The sequence below is a fragment of the Spermophilus citellus genome (assembly GCF_964194105.1).
Source record: "Spermophilus citellus genome assembly, chromosome: 4".
In the NCBI taxonomy this organism is placed as follows: domain Eukaryota; kingdom Metazoa; phylum Chordata; class Mammalia; order Rodentia; family Sciuridae; genus Spermophilus; species Spermophilus citellus.
The window spans coordinates 54195428-54208235 of record NC_138185.1 but is presented as its reverse complement, the minus strand read 5'-3'; the positions used below and the strand labels follow the sequence as shown (position 1 = coordinate 54208235).

At 46.8% G+C, this 12808-nt stretch overlaps 1 protein-coding gene across 2 annotated transcripts in view; it reads left to right on the top strand.

Annotated features, from left to right (window-relative positions):
• LRRK1 (leucine rich repeat kinase 1) overlaps nt 1–12808 on the top strand; it is a 171160-nt gene that overhangs the window by 120763 nt on the left and 37589 nt on the right. For both annotated transcript variants that reach the window (XM_081289694.1, XM_081289695.1), the window contains exons 11-18: nt 405–517; nt 1817–1893; nt 7108–7237; nt 7836–7948; nt 8403–8617; nt 10669–10833; nt 11264–11436; nt 12522–12642. In XM_081289694.1, the coding sequence (XP_081145820.1) occupies nt 405–517; nt 1817–1893; nt 7108–7237; nt 7836–7948; nt 8403–8617; nt 10669–10833; nt 11264–11436; nt 12522–12642 (1107 nt within the window). The remainder of the gene's footprint in view (nt 1–404; nt 518–1816; nt 1894–7107; nt 7238–7835; nt 7949–8402; nt 8618–10668; nt 10834–11263; nt 11437–12521; nt 12643–12808) is intronic.

The window sequence follows — 12808 nt, the reverse complement described above, 5'->3', positions numbered from 1 at the left end:
ACTCCCAAAGTCCAACATGGAGGCCCAGGGCACTCAGCACCATGCTGCTTCCCCCAGAGGTGATCCTATGTGCTCCAGGCTGGGCACGCCTCCAAGGAGAGGTCCACCACTTATGGTGACTCTTAGAAATCCTTAACCCTGGGAGGTGCTTGGACTCCTTTCATTCTGTGACAGTTGATCCCACTGATTTCCAGGGAAGCTCTTCCATGCGTCTTCTCTGTTTGATATAATCTCATGAGTTTTCAGAGACTCTCTAGCCCTGTATAGTTGGGATCCTTGTAAAAGTGGCTACAGCCATTTGGCTGCGTTTTGTGGGGGAGAATGACTGGCTTTTCTCCTTGGTCTATCCTCCCTTTTTGTATTTGACTCCCATCTTTGCTTATCTCTCCCCCATTCTCTCTCAGACCCTCATGTTCCTGAGGTTGCAGGGAAACCAGCTGGTAGCACTGCCTCCTCAAGAGAAGTGGACTTGTAGACAACTCAAAACTCTAGACCTCTCCAGAAACCAACTTGGCAAGTAAGCAGGGGCTCTCTACACCCCTAAAGGTGTATGTGGCTACCATTAAGCAAACCCAGGGATGGCGCCTGTGTCCATCCGCTAGGGCTGCCATACCACAGGCCTGGGCCTTAAACCACACAGTGAGTTGCTTCCAGTGCTGGAGCATGGAAGTCCAAGCTCAAGGTGCCAGGGTTTGTTTCTCCCTGTGTTTCTCTCCTTGGCTTATAGATGCCATCTTGTCCCTGGGTCTGCAGATGGTCTTCCTTCTGTGTGTCAGTATCCAAATCTATGAACCATTTTGGATCATAGGGCACCACCCTAATAAACTCGTTTTAGCATTCTTGCCTCTTTAAAGATCCTACATTTTGAATATCCTTTATTCAAAATCATTGGGTCTTTCAGATTCTGGATGTTTTTCAGACTTGGAATATTTGCATTTACATAATGAGATGCCTGAGGGGTAACCCAAGTTGAATTACAAAATTCATTTATGTTTCTTATACACATCCTCTGAGGGCAATCTTTCCAAAGTCTTTAGCATGCCTATGTTTTGACTTCAACCCATCATATGAAGTCAGGTAGGGAATTTTCCACTTGGGATAGCATGTTAGCGCTCACCGAGTTAGAATTTTGGAGCAATTTGGATTTCAGACTTTGGGATAAGGGATGTTCAACCTTCATCTCCAAATCCAGTCACGTTGTAAAGTTTTTAGGGTTAGGACTTCAACATATGAATTCCAGGGGACACAATTCAGCTCGTAACAGCGACTCCATTTCCTAGACAAGCTTGTCTCTCACTTCAACCTCAATTGTAATCCAGAAGACAAAGGCCTTTGCTGACCACTGTGTTTACTGGGTGAAGAAATGTAACCACCCCAACACTTTCCAGTAAAAAGTAAAAAGTGGGAGGTGAACTTAGCTTGCCCTTTGGGCCCTGGAGAGCAGCCTTCTGGGTCACTTGCTGAAGATCACTTCTTCAGCTTCTCAACAGAACATAGACCCCGGGCAGGGAGTGGGGCGCGTAATGTACAGCCCCTGGAATATGCCAGGCTCAGCACACAAACACTCACACCTGCCTCCGTGGAAAAGCCCGAGAATGGAAACCACTAGTCATGCTGGGGTTAGATCATCCTTTCTAAACACCTTTCCCAAAAGCCCTTGAGCTTCACGGCTGTCCATTAGCTGCAAGGAGCCTAGACACCTGCTGCTGGAATTTCCTGCCTTCTCCATGGACCAGTATATAGTTTCAACCAAGATAATAATGGGTTTGTTTCGCCATCCTTAAATTTTGATTCTTCTTGTACCCTCCTCCCACAGAAATGAAGATGGACTTAAAACAAAGCGTATTTCCTTTTTCACCACCAGAGGCCGCCAGCGTTCAGGAACTGAGGCAGGTGGGTGCTGGCGGAGAGAGATGGTGTACTGAGACCAGAGGGGTAGGCGGGGTCCCTGCTCCACCAAGTGGAGGAATCGCCTCATCATGGGCTTTACCCTTCAGTGCCCTGTTGGAATGCCAGAGATGACCATGACTGAAAAATCCGCAGGTGAACAGTGCCTGTTTCTCCTTTCATGTGTGTGCCATGCCAGTGTCTGACGCCCTGGTTTCCTGTTTGGAGTCCAGGGATGCTGGTAGCTATCTACTGCATGCTAAGCATGCCCTAGATAGGTTACAAAGATAAGGTATGGGCTGCAGTTCTTTCTGTGCATGAGGAAACCAAGCCTCTCAGGGTGTCTTAGTAGCTCAGGCTACCATAACAAAATACCATAGCCTGGATCACTTACACCACACACATTTATTTTCTCACCATTCTGGAGGCTGGACATCTGAGGTTGGGGTTCCAGCGTGGCAGGTTCTGGTGAATTAGGTCTCTCTTCTTAACTTGCAAACAGCCACCTCCCCACTCTGTACTCATATGGTGAAGAGGGTGAGGGGAGAAAGACAGAGACTCTGGACTGTCTTCCTACTCTTATAAAAATTTTAATTCCATCATAGGATCCTTATGACCTTATCTAAACCTAATTGCTTCCCCAAAAACCCATCTCCAAATTCCATCCCATTGTGGGTCGGAGCTTCCACATATGCCTTTGGAGGACATGCTCCAGTCTGTAGCACAAATGTTGACTGATTTCCCAGCTCAAGTGGCAGAGAGAGATTTCAGCCCAGGATGGTGGAAGTCCAGTCCTGGAGCTGGGAGACCAGTGCTATTAAGTCCTTCCTTCCATACTGTAGTATCTTGCAATGTCCACTTGGGCCCACAGCCACCTTTCGCCCCACAGGCTGAGGCTAGTCTGAGATTGTGGAAGAGCATGTGGTCTTCCCCAACACATCGGAAACAGAACTTTGCCTGGAGTTTTTGTACTGGTCACCCAACAAGGCCAGGTTAGCACAAAATATTTGTAGGGAAATTTCTTGTCTGTTCTCTTCCATACGGTGCAGGGGGAAGGTGTGGACTCGTGGTAAACAGTCGTCCTTCCTTTTTAACCTCAAAGCCAAGACTTTTTATGTTTTCTACACTTATTCTTTTTAATTATATTTTTCTTTTTAATCAACATAATAACTGAATACATACAAGGCTCAGTATGCCACTTCAGTACTTGTTTATAATGGGTAATGATCAGATCAGGGTAATTGGTATATCCATACCACCAACATTTATCATTTCTCTGTGATGGGAACATTCAGAATCCTCTCTACTAGCAATTCAAACTGTACGATAAATTGTTGTCAACTATAGCTATCCTACTGTGCTGTAGAACATTATATGTCATTCCTCCGGTGTGTACCCCATAACTACTAACCATCCTATGTCAATCCTTCCTTCTCCACACCCTTCCCAGACTCTGGTAATCACTTTTCTATTCTCTACTTCAATGAGATCAACTGTTTTTTTTTTTAATCAAAGCTAAGACTTCTAAAGCCAGTTACATTCAGAAATATCCCTCAGGGTGCTATCTCCTAAAACAAGAACCAATTTTTAGGTAATTTTAAAATGTAATGTAAATTTCTCCTTCAGTTTCATAGATTGGTATTCACAAGTACAAATGGTGTGAGGTGGAATTGGCCAGAAAGACCAGGACATATTTGCAGAAAGTGAACTAAACGGTCTGTTGCTCTGTTGCACTTTTTGGTGGGCTGGTGTGTGTATATGTACACATGGTATGCAAACAGGTCAGTCACACATAAGTATGTGTGTTTATGTATGATCAAAAAAGAAACATGTTCTCAGCGGAAAAGATAAGAGAGTCCAAAATAGATTTACTTAAATTACTTAAATCCAGTCAGCTGATTGTGTCTGTAGGTTCCACATCTGCAGGTTCAAGCCAGTCATGGGTTGAAAATATTAGGAAAAAAATCACATCTGTCCTGAAAACATACAGATCTTTTCCTTGTCATTATCCCATAAACAATACGATATAAAAATTATTTACCTCGTATTTGCATTGCATTAGAAATTACCAGTAGTCTAAAGGTGACAAAGTCAACAGGAGGATGTATGTGGGCCCTATGCAGATGCCACACCATCACCATTTATATAAGAGACTTGAACATCTGCAGATGTTGGCATCAGAAGACAAGTCCTGAATCAATACCCTACAGATACTGAGGGACAACTGTGAAGGATGTTAATATATGAGAAAGGTAGTATTTCAATTTAATGGAAAAGAATATTTGTTGTTTTAATAAGTAGTGTTGGTATAACTGCCTAATTGGAAGAAGAAAATCCACACTAGATTCCCTACCTTACATTAACCAAAATCATGTGCATGTGGATAGCAGATCTAAGTGAAAAAGAAAAAAACAAAATGACATTAAAGAGAACATATGTATGATATAGGGGTGATATCAGAAGACCTTCAAAAGCTAGCTGGGAAGTCAGAAATTGTTTTTTTTTTAAATATTTGACTTTGTAAAAATTGAAAAGTAAAAGGTATTATAAACAAAGTCATCTTTCAAACAGGATGAAAAGAAACATTTACAACAGAAATTATTGCAACACAAATTGGCATATGTCCCTAATACAGAAAGAATGCTTACCAATTGATTAAAAAAAAATCCCAATAAGCAAAAGAAAAAAAAGGAGGAAAAAAATGAAGCAACAGATAGAAGCAGTTTGCACAACTGCCAGGAGACAGATGAAAAGATCCTTCACCACACTAATAGAGGATTGCAATTATGAATTTCATAACTGGTCCCTTTTAAATGCAGGGCCTTAGGATGTCAGAAATTGAGTGCAGGCGGGGAAGAAAAGAAAACAAACACCATCTTCTCGTTGATGCCAAGTGGGGTGATGGGCATGAAAAGAGGATCTGGGGTGGATCTTGATCCCGCAAGCCACATGTGGGTTGAGCCCTGTGTGTTAGAAGGTACCTAACTAGAGTTTAGAAGTGCAGAATCCCTTCTAGGGGACTTTGACTCAGTGGAACCATCTACTCCCTTGGGAAAATGCCAGACAGGAAGTTCCCAGTACACATGGCAAGTTCCATAGGAACATGCACCCATTCTGATGAAATTGGCTTTGCCGGTGACCCATAAGAGCTTGTCTGAGGACCTGGGCGAAGAGGCCACACCCCCAGGATGTTCCCTGGCCGAGGTAGGTCATGGCTTTGGCAAATGACAAAGGCCTCTTGATTTTTTCAATTTCTTCTAAAAGATTGAACTTGAGTGAAAAGAAGGCGGGGGGGGGGGGCGGCGGTGGTGGCTTGTGAACCCTTTTTCTCAGTAGGGCTATTGTCTCAGGGATGTTGACCCTGGGGTAAAGAATTATCTATAAAAGACAACTTGTTTGCAGATGGATAGTGAAATTCCAGAGAGATTTACGTACATTCAAGTGGTCATATTTTTGCAGTAGCCTTGTCCAAAAATAATTTGGATGGCCGTTTTTACGGTAAAATTCAGACCAGCAGAGTCATAAATAACTTATGAATAAATAATTACAGTTCATAAATACCTCGAGCCATGCTCTTGCCAGCCCAGTTTCCATAGTTCTCCACGCTGGGCCAGGAGGTGTGTGGCAGGTGCTGCTCCGTCTGGGGCAGCAGCTCCTCACTCCACCCATCCATTCCTTTAAAAGGCTTCATAAACACCAGGGGAACCTTCAGAATTGGAAATCCCAAAGGCCAGGTGTTCAGAATGTTCCCTTTCTCTGGGAAGAAAGCAAATCTTTCTCTTGATGGATGTTCTTCCGTGAAAAATGTGAATTAATGCAGGCTGATATTGATCATCCCGTTTCCTTGAAAAGAAAAAAAAAGAAGCAGCAGCCTTTTTGAACATCTTCCTATGGAACGAGGTCTATTACAAAGTCATCTTTAAATGTCTGTTGCAACTGTGTTTCCACAGGGCCCCTGCAGTGAGTCTCATTGGCATTATAGCCAGCTGGGTACATTTCCCAGACCTCGAGCTTGGTATGCCACAGTCCTCTCTTCCAGAATGTTCTCTACGGTCAGGTTGCCCCATTACTATTGATACTACAGCTCCACGTGTGGAGAAAAGCCAGAGCTTGGGGTTGGGGGTAGGGGGAATCAAAGGCAACCAAACATGGCTTCAGCCCAACAAAAGAATTCTAGCTTCATCATCTTCTGCATCTGGCTGGGAACCCAGGGAGGGGACTTTGAGGCACTCCTTTTATCTTGAATTCCCTAAGCTCCCAGAGAGGATGAAGACATTTCAGAGATTTTGCAGAAATCTAAACCTCTGATTCCCATTAGTGTCCTTTTCCAAGCTTTCTCCCTTCCCCCACTGCACGTTTTTGCTCAATGCAAACACTCCGGTACCTTGGAAACGTGATTTTAATGGTAATCTCATAATTAGCCTAATTAATGAAGTCCCTTGAATACTAAAGGGTTGGCCCGCTTTTCAGTGCCATCTTAGGCAACATAAAGACTTAGCCCACAGTATTCTTTTTTAGTTAACTAGGTTTTTTTTAATTGAAGAAATAATACATGTATATTTGAAAACAGAATTTTCAAACAATACCAAAGGGCATGGGTTGAATAGTCAATCCTCTAATAAGACCCTTCCTCCAAAGACAATTGTGGAATTTTTTTGTTGCTAACAACTGTTTTCATCTGTAACATTCATGCATATGCATTTGTGCATATGTGGTATATGTACATGCATATAACACACACTGTGAGTGTATGTGTGTGTGCATGTCTGCAGATGTTTTCTGACACACTAATAAGCCTTCTAGAAACCTGGTTCTGCATCTTGCTTTTTCAATTCATCACTGGCTCTTGAGTATCACTTCATACCTACACATGTGACCTGCCCCGTGCTTTGTAATAGTTGCATATTATTCCATTATTCACTAAACCAACTCGCTGTGGACACGGAGTTGCAATAAAGGGCACATAGGTTGTCCTCTCTCTGTTGTTGCAAGCAGCATGCCACCAAGCATCGTTGTTGCCGCATCTTCGCCACATATGCATGCAAGGATGTCTGTGGAATGAGAATTGCCTACTGGAGAGATGAGCATTGTACTCTGAAGGGTTTGCCACAAAGCCCTCTGCAGCTTGTATTGGTTTACATACTCACCTGGTTTCCACGCTGTCATGGTCCAGAGTTATTTTAAAAATACCCAACGGTCTGCTTTGTCTTGTCTTCACAGCGTGTATGCTGGAATTCCCAGCCTTCCTGAGTGAGTCTTTGGAAGTCCTTTGTCTGAATGACAACCACCTTGACGCAGTCCCTCCATCTGTTTGCCTGCTGAAGAGCTTGTCAGAGCTCTACTTGGGAAAGTAAGTGCGTGGTGAGAGAAGTCTGCTGGCTCTGTCTCTAGGGAAACTGTCAATATAGGTAGTAGTGGGGTTTTCAGAAGTGAGCATGGGCCAGAGGTGGGGCAGAGAGTGAGAAGGATATCTGCTTCAGCTGCTTTACTTGGGCTGTCACGAGGACCCCTCCATCCTGCATCCTTGTTCTTCCGCAGCACTCACTGTGTGCTGGACACTGCTGGAGCTTTTAGGCAGTGTGTAAAATTTGATGAAAATATGAAATGCTATATTAATATTGAAGGTGTGTTGGCTTTCCTAGAGGAGGCAGTAATTCTCTTGATGGCAATGTAATTGGAAGACAAGAGAGGGGAATTGGAGGAGGGCACCCAGCTCTAAGCCACAGGGACTTGGATTTGCAGAAGACAGCATTGCCCTTTCTACCACTGAGCATCCGGGAAGAAAGGCTTTGGACTTGGTACTCAAATGGGTTACCTGAAATCAGGGCCTGATTTACAGAGCTTGGGTGGAGGCCAGTGGTTGTCTCCTCAGGCTACAGAGGCTGATGGGAGCTACATGTGCATGCGTGTATGCGTGTGTGCACACATATGTAGTATTCTTTCCTCAGCAACCCTGGCCTCCGAGAGCTCCCTCCTGAACTGGGACAGCTGGGCAACCTATGGCAACTGGACACAGAAGACCTGAGCATCAGCAATGTGCCTGCAGAGATCAGAAAGGAAGGTAGGACTTCCATGTCCTGTCCCCAGAGCATCACTTCCTTGTCACCCTTGAATAAAAAAGATAACTCAGGTCCACCTGCGAGGTTCTAGAGGTGGAAACAGTGGATGACTCACAGGGTCCAGCTCCAGCTTCAGGATTTGGAAGATGCTATGGAACTGTCCCTAGAGCAATAGTTAGCATGGGTCATTATATTGAGAGTGGCCAGGCAGTAAAGCTGTGACCTTTTAGGCAGCAAGGACATTGTCCCTAGATTCTTAACATTGACTCGTCATCAGTGGGGTGAATGGAATGGCACCCTGTCTCCACCAGATCCAATCATCTTCTTTAACCATCCCCCTAGAACACATGAGAAACGTCCCCTCCCAACAGGACTTAGTTTCTTCCTAAGAGATGTGAGCATGTTCCCTTTATATGTTAGCAGTGATGTCCACTCTCCTTTCATGACGTTGCACAGGTCCCAAAGCAATGCTGTCTTTCCTGCGTGCTCAGCTGCGGAAAGCAGAGAAATGCAAGCTGATGAAGATGATCATCGTGGGTCCACCACGCCAGGGCAAGTCCACCCTCCTGGAGATCTTACAGACGGGCAGGGCCCCCCAGGTGGCGTACAGTGAGGCCACCATCCGGACCACCAAGTGGGAGCTCCAGAGGCCAGCAGGCTCCAAAGCCAAGGTCAAGGATGGTCGGCGTGCAGTATCCGTGTGGGTGGGAGGAACATTCATGAAGGCCCTTCTTTCTTCCCAAAGAGCCCAGGGTTTCTCAGCTGTCCAAGGCCCAGGATGTTTGCAGGGGCCATTATGTGATGTTCCAAACCAGCTCTGTCAAAGGCAGCAGCAAGTCACTTCTTGATGGGAACTTGTAGTTTCTCTCCTCTAATTAAGCTGAGGCTCTGGGCCAGTGAGTCTTAACCTTGGCTGTCCATTAGATTCCCTTGGGGGACTTGTAAAGACACCAGTACTCAAGCTTTGCTACTTCCTGGCCCCAGAGATTAGATTCAAATTATCTGGGTTGGGGTTCTCCCAGGGCTGAGAACAAAGTACCCCTGCAGGCAGTGAAACACCCCAGCATTTGTCTTTTCTCTAACAGGGAAGCTGATAAAGCACACCTAAAATGAATGCTCTATCCCTCATGATCTCTGCCTTTCACCCCAAGATCTGAAAAGTTCTATTTAAAATAAAGCCCTCGCTGAACCTATTCATCATCCCTCTTTTCCATTTAGTACCAGGCAATGGAAATGAACATTTTCTTGCTCTTGAAAGAGAAAAAAGAACTTGTTGGATATGATGGGGGTGGGGGTGGGGGGGCTCTCCCTCCCCGGGACATAGCACCAGGCAGTTGGCTCTTCTCTGTGCTTAGGTTAGGAACAGTGTCAGCCTCAGCTGCTGCCTGTGTTTTTCTGCTATCCCGTGGTGACCAGAAATCCAAGGTGCAAGGAGTTTTCCCTATGAAAAACTGAAGGGCCATGTCCAGATGTGGCATGATTTCGTCCAGAGTCCCCAAGCACAGAGCCAGCTGAAGATGGGTCTCACTGTAAACATCTTTCCTGATAAAGGAAACCCAGTTCAAGAAATGAGGCATTTAAGGTGAATGTACCTTCAAACACAGACTCAGAAACCAGCCCACTTGAGAATGGGCTGGGCCGTCGTTCAATGGTAGAGAGTGTGTGTAAGGTGTGTGAGACCCTGAGTTCAGCCCCCAGCTTGGAAAAACAAAGAATAGAGTCCCATCTGTTATGATCAGAACAATCAGATAATTAATATTAGGCCCACCCAGTACACCCCAGCAAGGAATCTAGTTAATACCCATCCAAAGGGTCTCCAAAATAACCAGGATCTTCCACATTCTTTGGCTTTGACTTTTTAACAATGACTCAGTCTCATTTCCATCCAGCTGTTCTTTAGCAAATGGCCGTCCAAGGCCTAAGGGGTGAATTTATATTATTTTTCCTGTGCACATCCTTCCTGCCATCATGAAACTCCCCCTCCTTTAACTGAAGGACAGCCTCTGGCTCTGTGAGTGCTGAGCTCAGTCGCTCTGTGTGTGGCTGACCTTCAGCTGGTGGAGAACAGCTGTCCGTTTTCATTGTTATGCAAAATCAGGTCAGCATGCTGTCTGTCTTCGAGGCCAAAGCACTGACTCCTTGCTACAGCCTGCTGCTGCCTTAGCTTCTCAGGCCAGCTGTGACCTCATTCGACAATAGAGAAACCACGGCTTACACAGCCTTTCCCAGCAGCCAACAGCCCCTCTGGTGTTGGGTTCCCACATCAGGGAGTTTCCCATGCTCCTTGGTGGGCGCCACCCTCTGACCTACACAGTTTGGGGGCCACCCTCTGAACAGAGGGAGCTTAAACCTTGGTGAGGACCAGGAGGTCAGAGCAGGGGCGTCCTCCCACCAAATGTCTCCTAAGTCTGCAGCTGTGACAGAGCCAGCGTAATGCCCTGTAGTGTTTCCCAGACACCCCAGCCATGGGGGCCTGTCTGGCCCTGCTCTGTTAGCAAGAGGCAGAAACCCCCAAGAGCCCACCCTGTCGCAACTGTGCCTCTTTCCCTCGCCTGGATTACTGATTCAAAGAGACATGATAGGAGGTCTAGAACTTTCCCATGGTTATGTCTTCTTCAGACATGACCCCAAATACAGAATTCAAAGTTCAGTTTTCTCAATGTGGTTTCCTAAGACCATGGTCTCTAAAATGCCTCCCTGCGGTGGCTTGTTGCTCAAGTAGGTTGAGTCCGTGGAATTCAACGTCTGGGACATCGGGGGCCCCGCCAGCATGGCTACCGTCAACCAGTGCTTCTTCACGGACAAGGCCCTATATGTGGTGGTCTGGAACCTGGCACTGGGAGAGGAAGCCGTGGCCAATCTCCAGTTCTGGCTGCTTAACATCGAGGTGAGCAGATGCCAGGTCTTCTCTCTGATTCCCAGTTCTCAGAGCATTACTGGGGTCCTGCCACTCCTCTGAAGCATCCCCTGTACTGAGAAAAAAAAAGGGATGGTGTTAGGAAAACCACCTTGCTTTCACAGAAGGCCCCAGCATCATAGTCCTGAGGAGTGGGGTGCTATTGTAATTTTCTTGTTAACCTTTAATTCAAGAGCCCCCATCCCAGTGTGTGAAAGAGGAGTTGAGCTTCTTCCCAGCCCTAAAGGTGAGGCAGGCCTGATGCCAGTTCACAGCCTTAGGCAGTCAGGGAATATCTGGAGGATCAGAAATCCTCCCCACAGGCTGAACTAACTCAGCACCCTCTGCACACCTCGGGAGCTGTTTCCCATCCTTGTTCATGAATGGAGATGGCTCTCAACCGTGGGGTCCTCTGTCACAGGCCAAGGCCCCAAATGCTGTGGTGCTGGTGGTTGGAACACACCTGGACTTAATTGAAGCCAAGTTCCGAGTGGAGAGAATCGCAACGCTGCGTGCCTACGTGCTGGCGCTGTGCCGCTCGCCCTCCGGGTCCAGAGCCACGGGCTTCCCAGACATCACTTTCAAACACTTACAGTGAGTGTCCCTCATCCTCGTGCTTGCTCCTGCTTCTGTGTGCTCTGGTGGCCGATGTGTCCATCTTCCTTGGGACCTGCCTGCAGAAGGCTCCTGATGCTCTGATGGGCTCCTCAGGTAGCGGGTGGCAGCTCAGCAGACCAGCCCTGGGCATCCTCTAGATATCTAGAGGGAAGGTCCTGGAGATGCCTCTCTGTACTTCCTTTCTGTCCTCCCCTCCCCACTATGGCCAGTATCGAGAGTGCATGGTTCCCATGTCACTAAGAGAAGTGAACTTGGACACCACCCCTCCCATTTGCAGATCATTAATTAAAGACAGACCCTGGGGGAGCGAGGTCCCAGTTCTCCTGTTGAGTCTTAGTGGTTCTGACAGCTGCACATTTGGGGGTGGGGGAAGGAAGGAGCTGCTGAGTGTGAGGAGGGGTGGGCCGTATGGGTTGGATCCATCGCTCTGGGCTTATCACTAACATCCTGTCGTTGGACTCTCAATGCAGCCTGCAGGTTACAGGGGCTGTTGTGTCCACTTTGAAGACATGTAACTGAGGCTTAATGAATGAATTGAGGGGCCCCTGATAAGAATAAAACATGCATTGGTGTAACTGCGCTGGTGGTTCTTGGGTTTCCTCTGGGTGAAGTACCATGGATGCTGGTATGTGAGTCAGTCAGTCTGCAGACCTGAGAGCCTGGCTCTCAGGATCAGGCTTTTGGGGACTCCTGGGATGGCCTTGAGATAGCCCTGGAGGGTCTGCAATAATAGGGGCGCTGGCTCTGGTTAAGAGCCCTGGGTCCAGCCTGAGTCTGCTCCTTCCCAGCTGTGTCCAGGGGCTCACATCATATCTCTGTAACCCACTTTCCTCCTCTGTAAATGGGCATGCTGGGAAGACAGACCAAAGTGATGTATTGAGGGGTACCCAGCATGGTGCTTTGCACAGAGTAAAGCCTCCTTAAACTTCCTGTGTCACCTTTAATGAGTTTTCCACCCTTGCCAGTGTTCAGAATAAATCTTTTGGGAAAACAAAGACGCTAAGTGCTTTGCAGAGAGGGGTAGCATGGTGATTAAGATGGGATTATTTTTGCACACACAGCGAGATTTCCTGTAAGAGTCTGGAAGGCCAGGAAGGGCTGCGGCAGCTGATTTTCCATGTCACGTGCAACATGAAGGACGTGGGCAGCACCATCGGCTGCCAGCGACTAGCAGGGAGGCTGGTGGGTACCCCCTCACTCAGTTAAACCACAGGGTTGCTTCCTGCTGTTGGGGATAGGGACACTCCTCTCTCTGTGTCGTAAAACATGTATTTGAGTTTAAGGATCCATGGTTCCAAATGGGACAGGGGAGGTAGTGGGACGGAGGGTCCTGAATCCTTAGGACTGA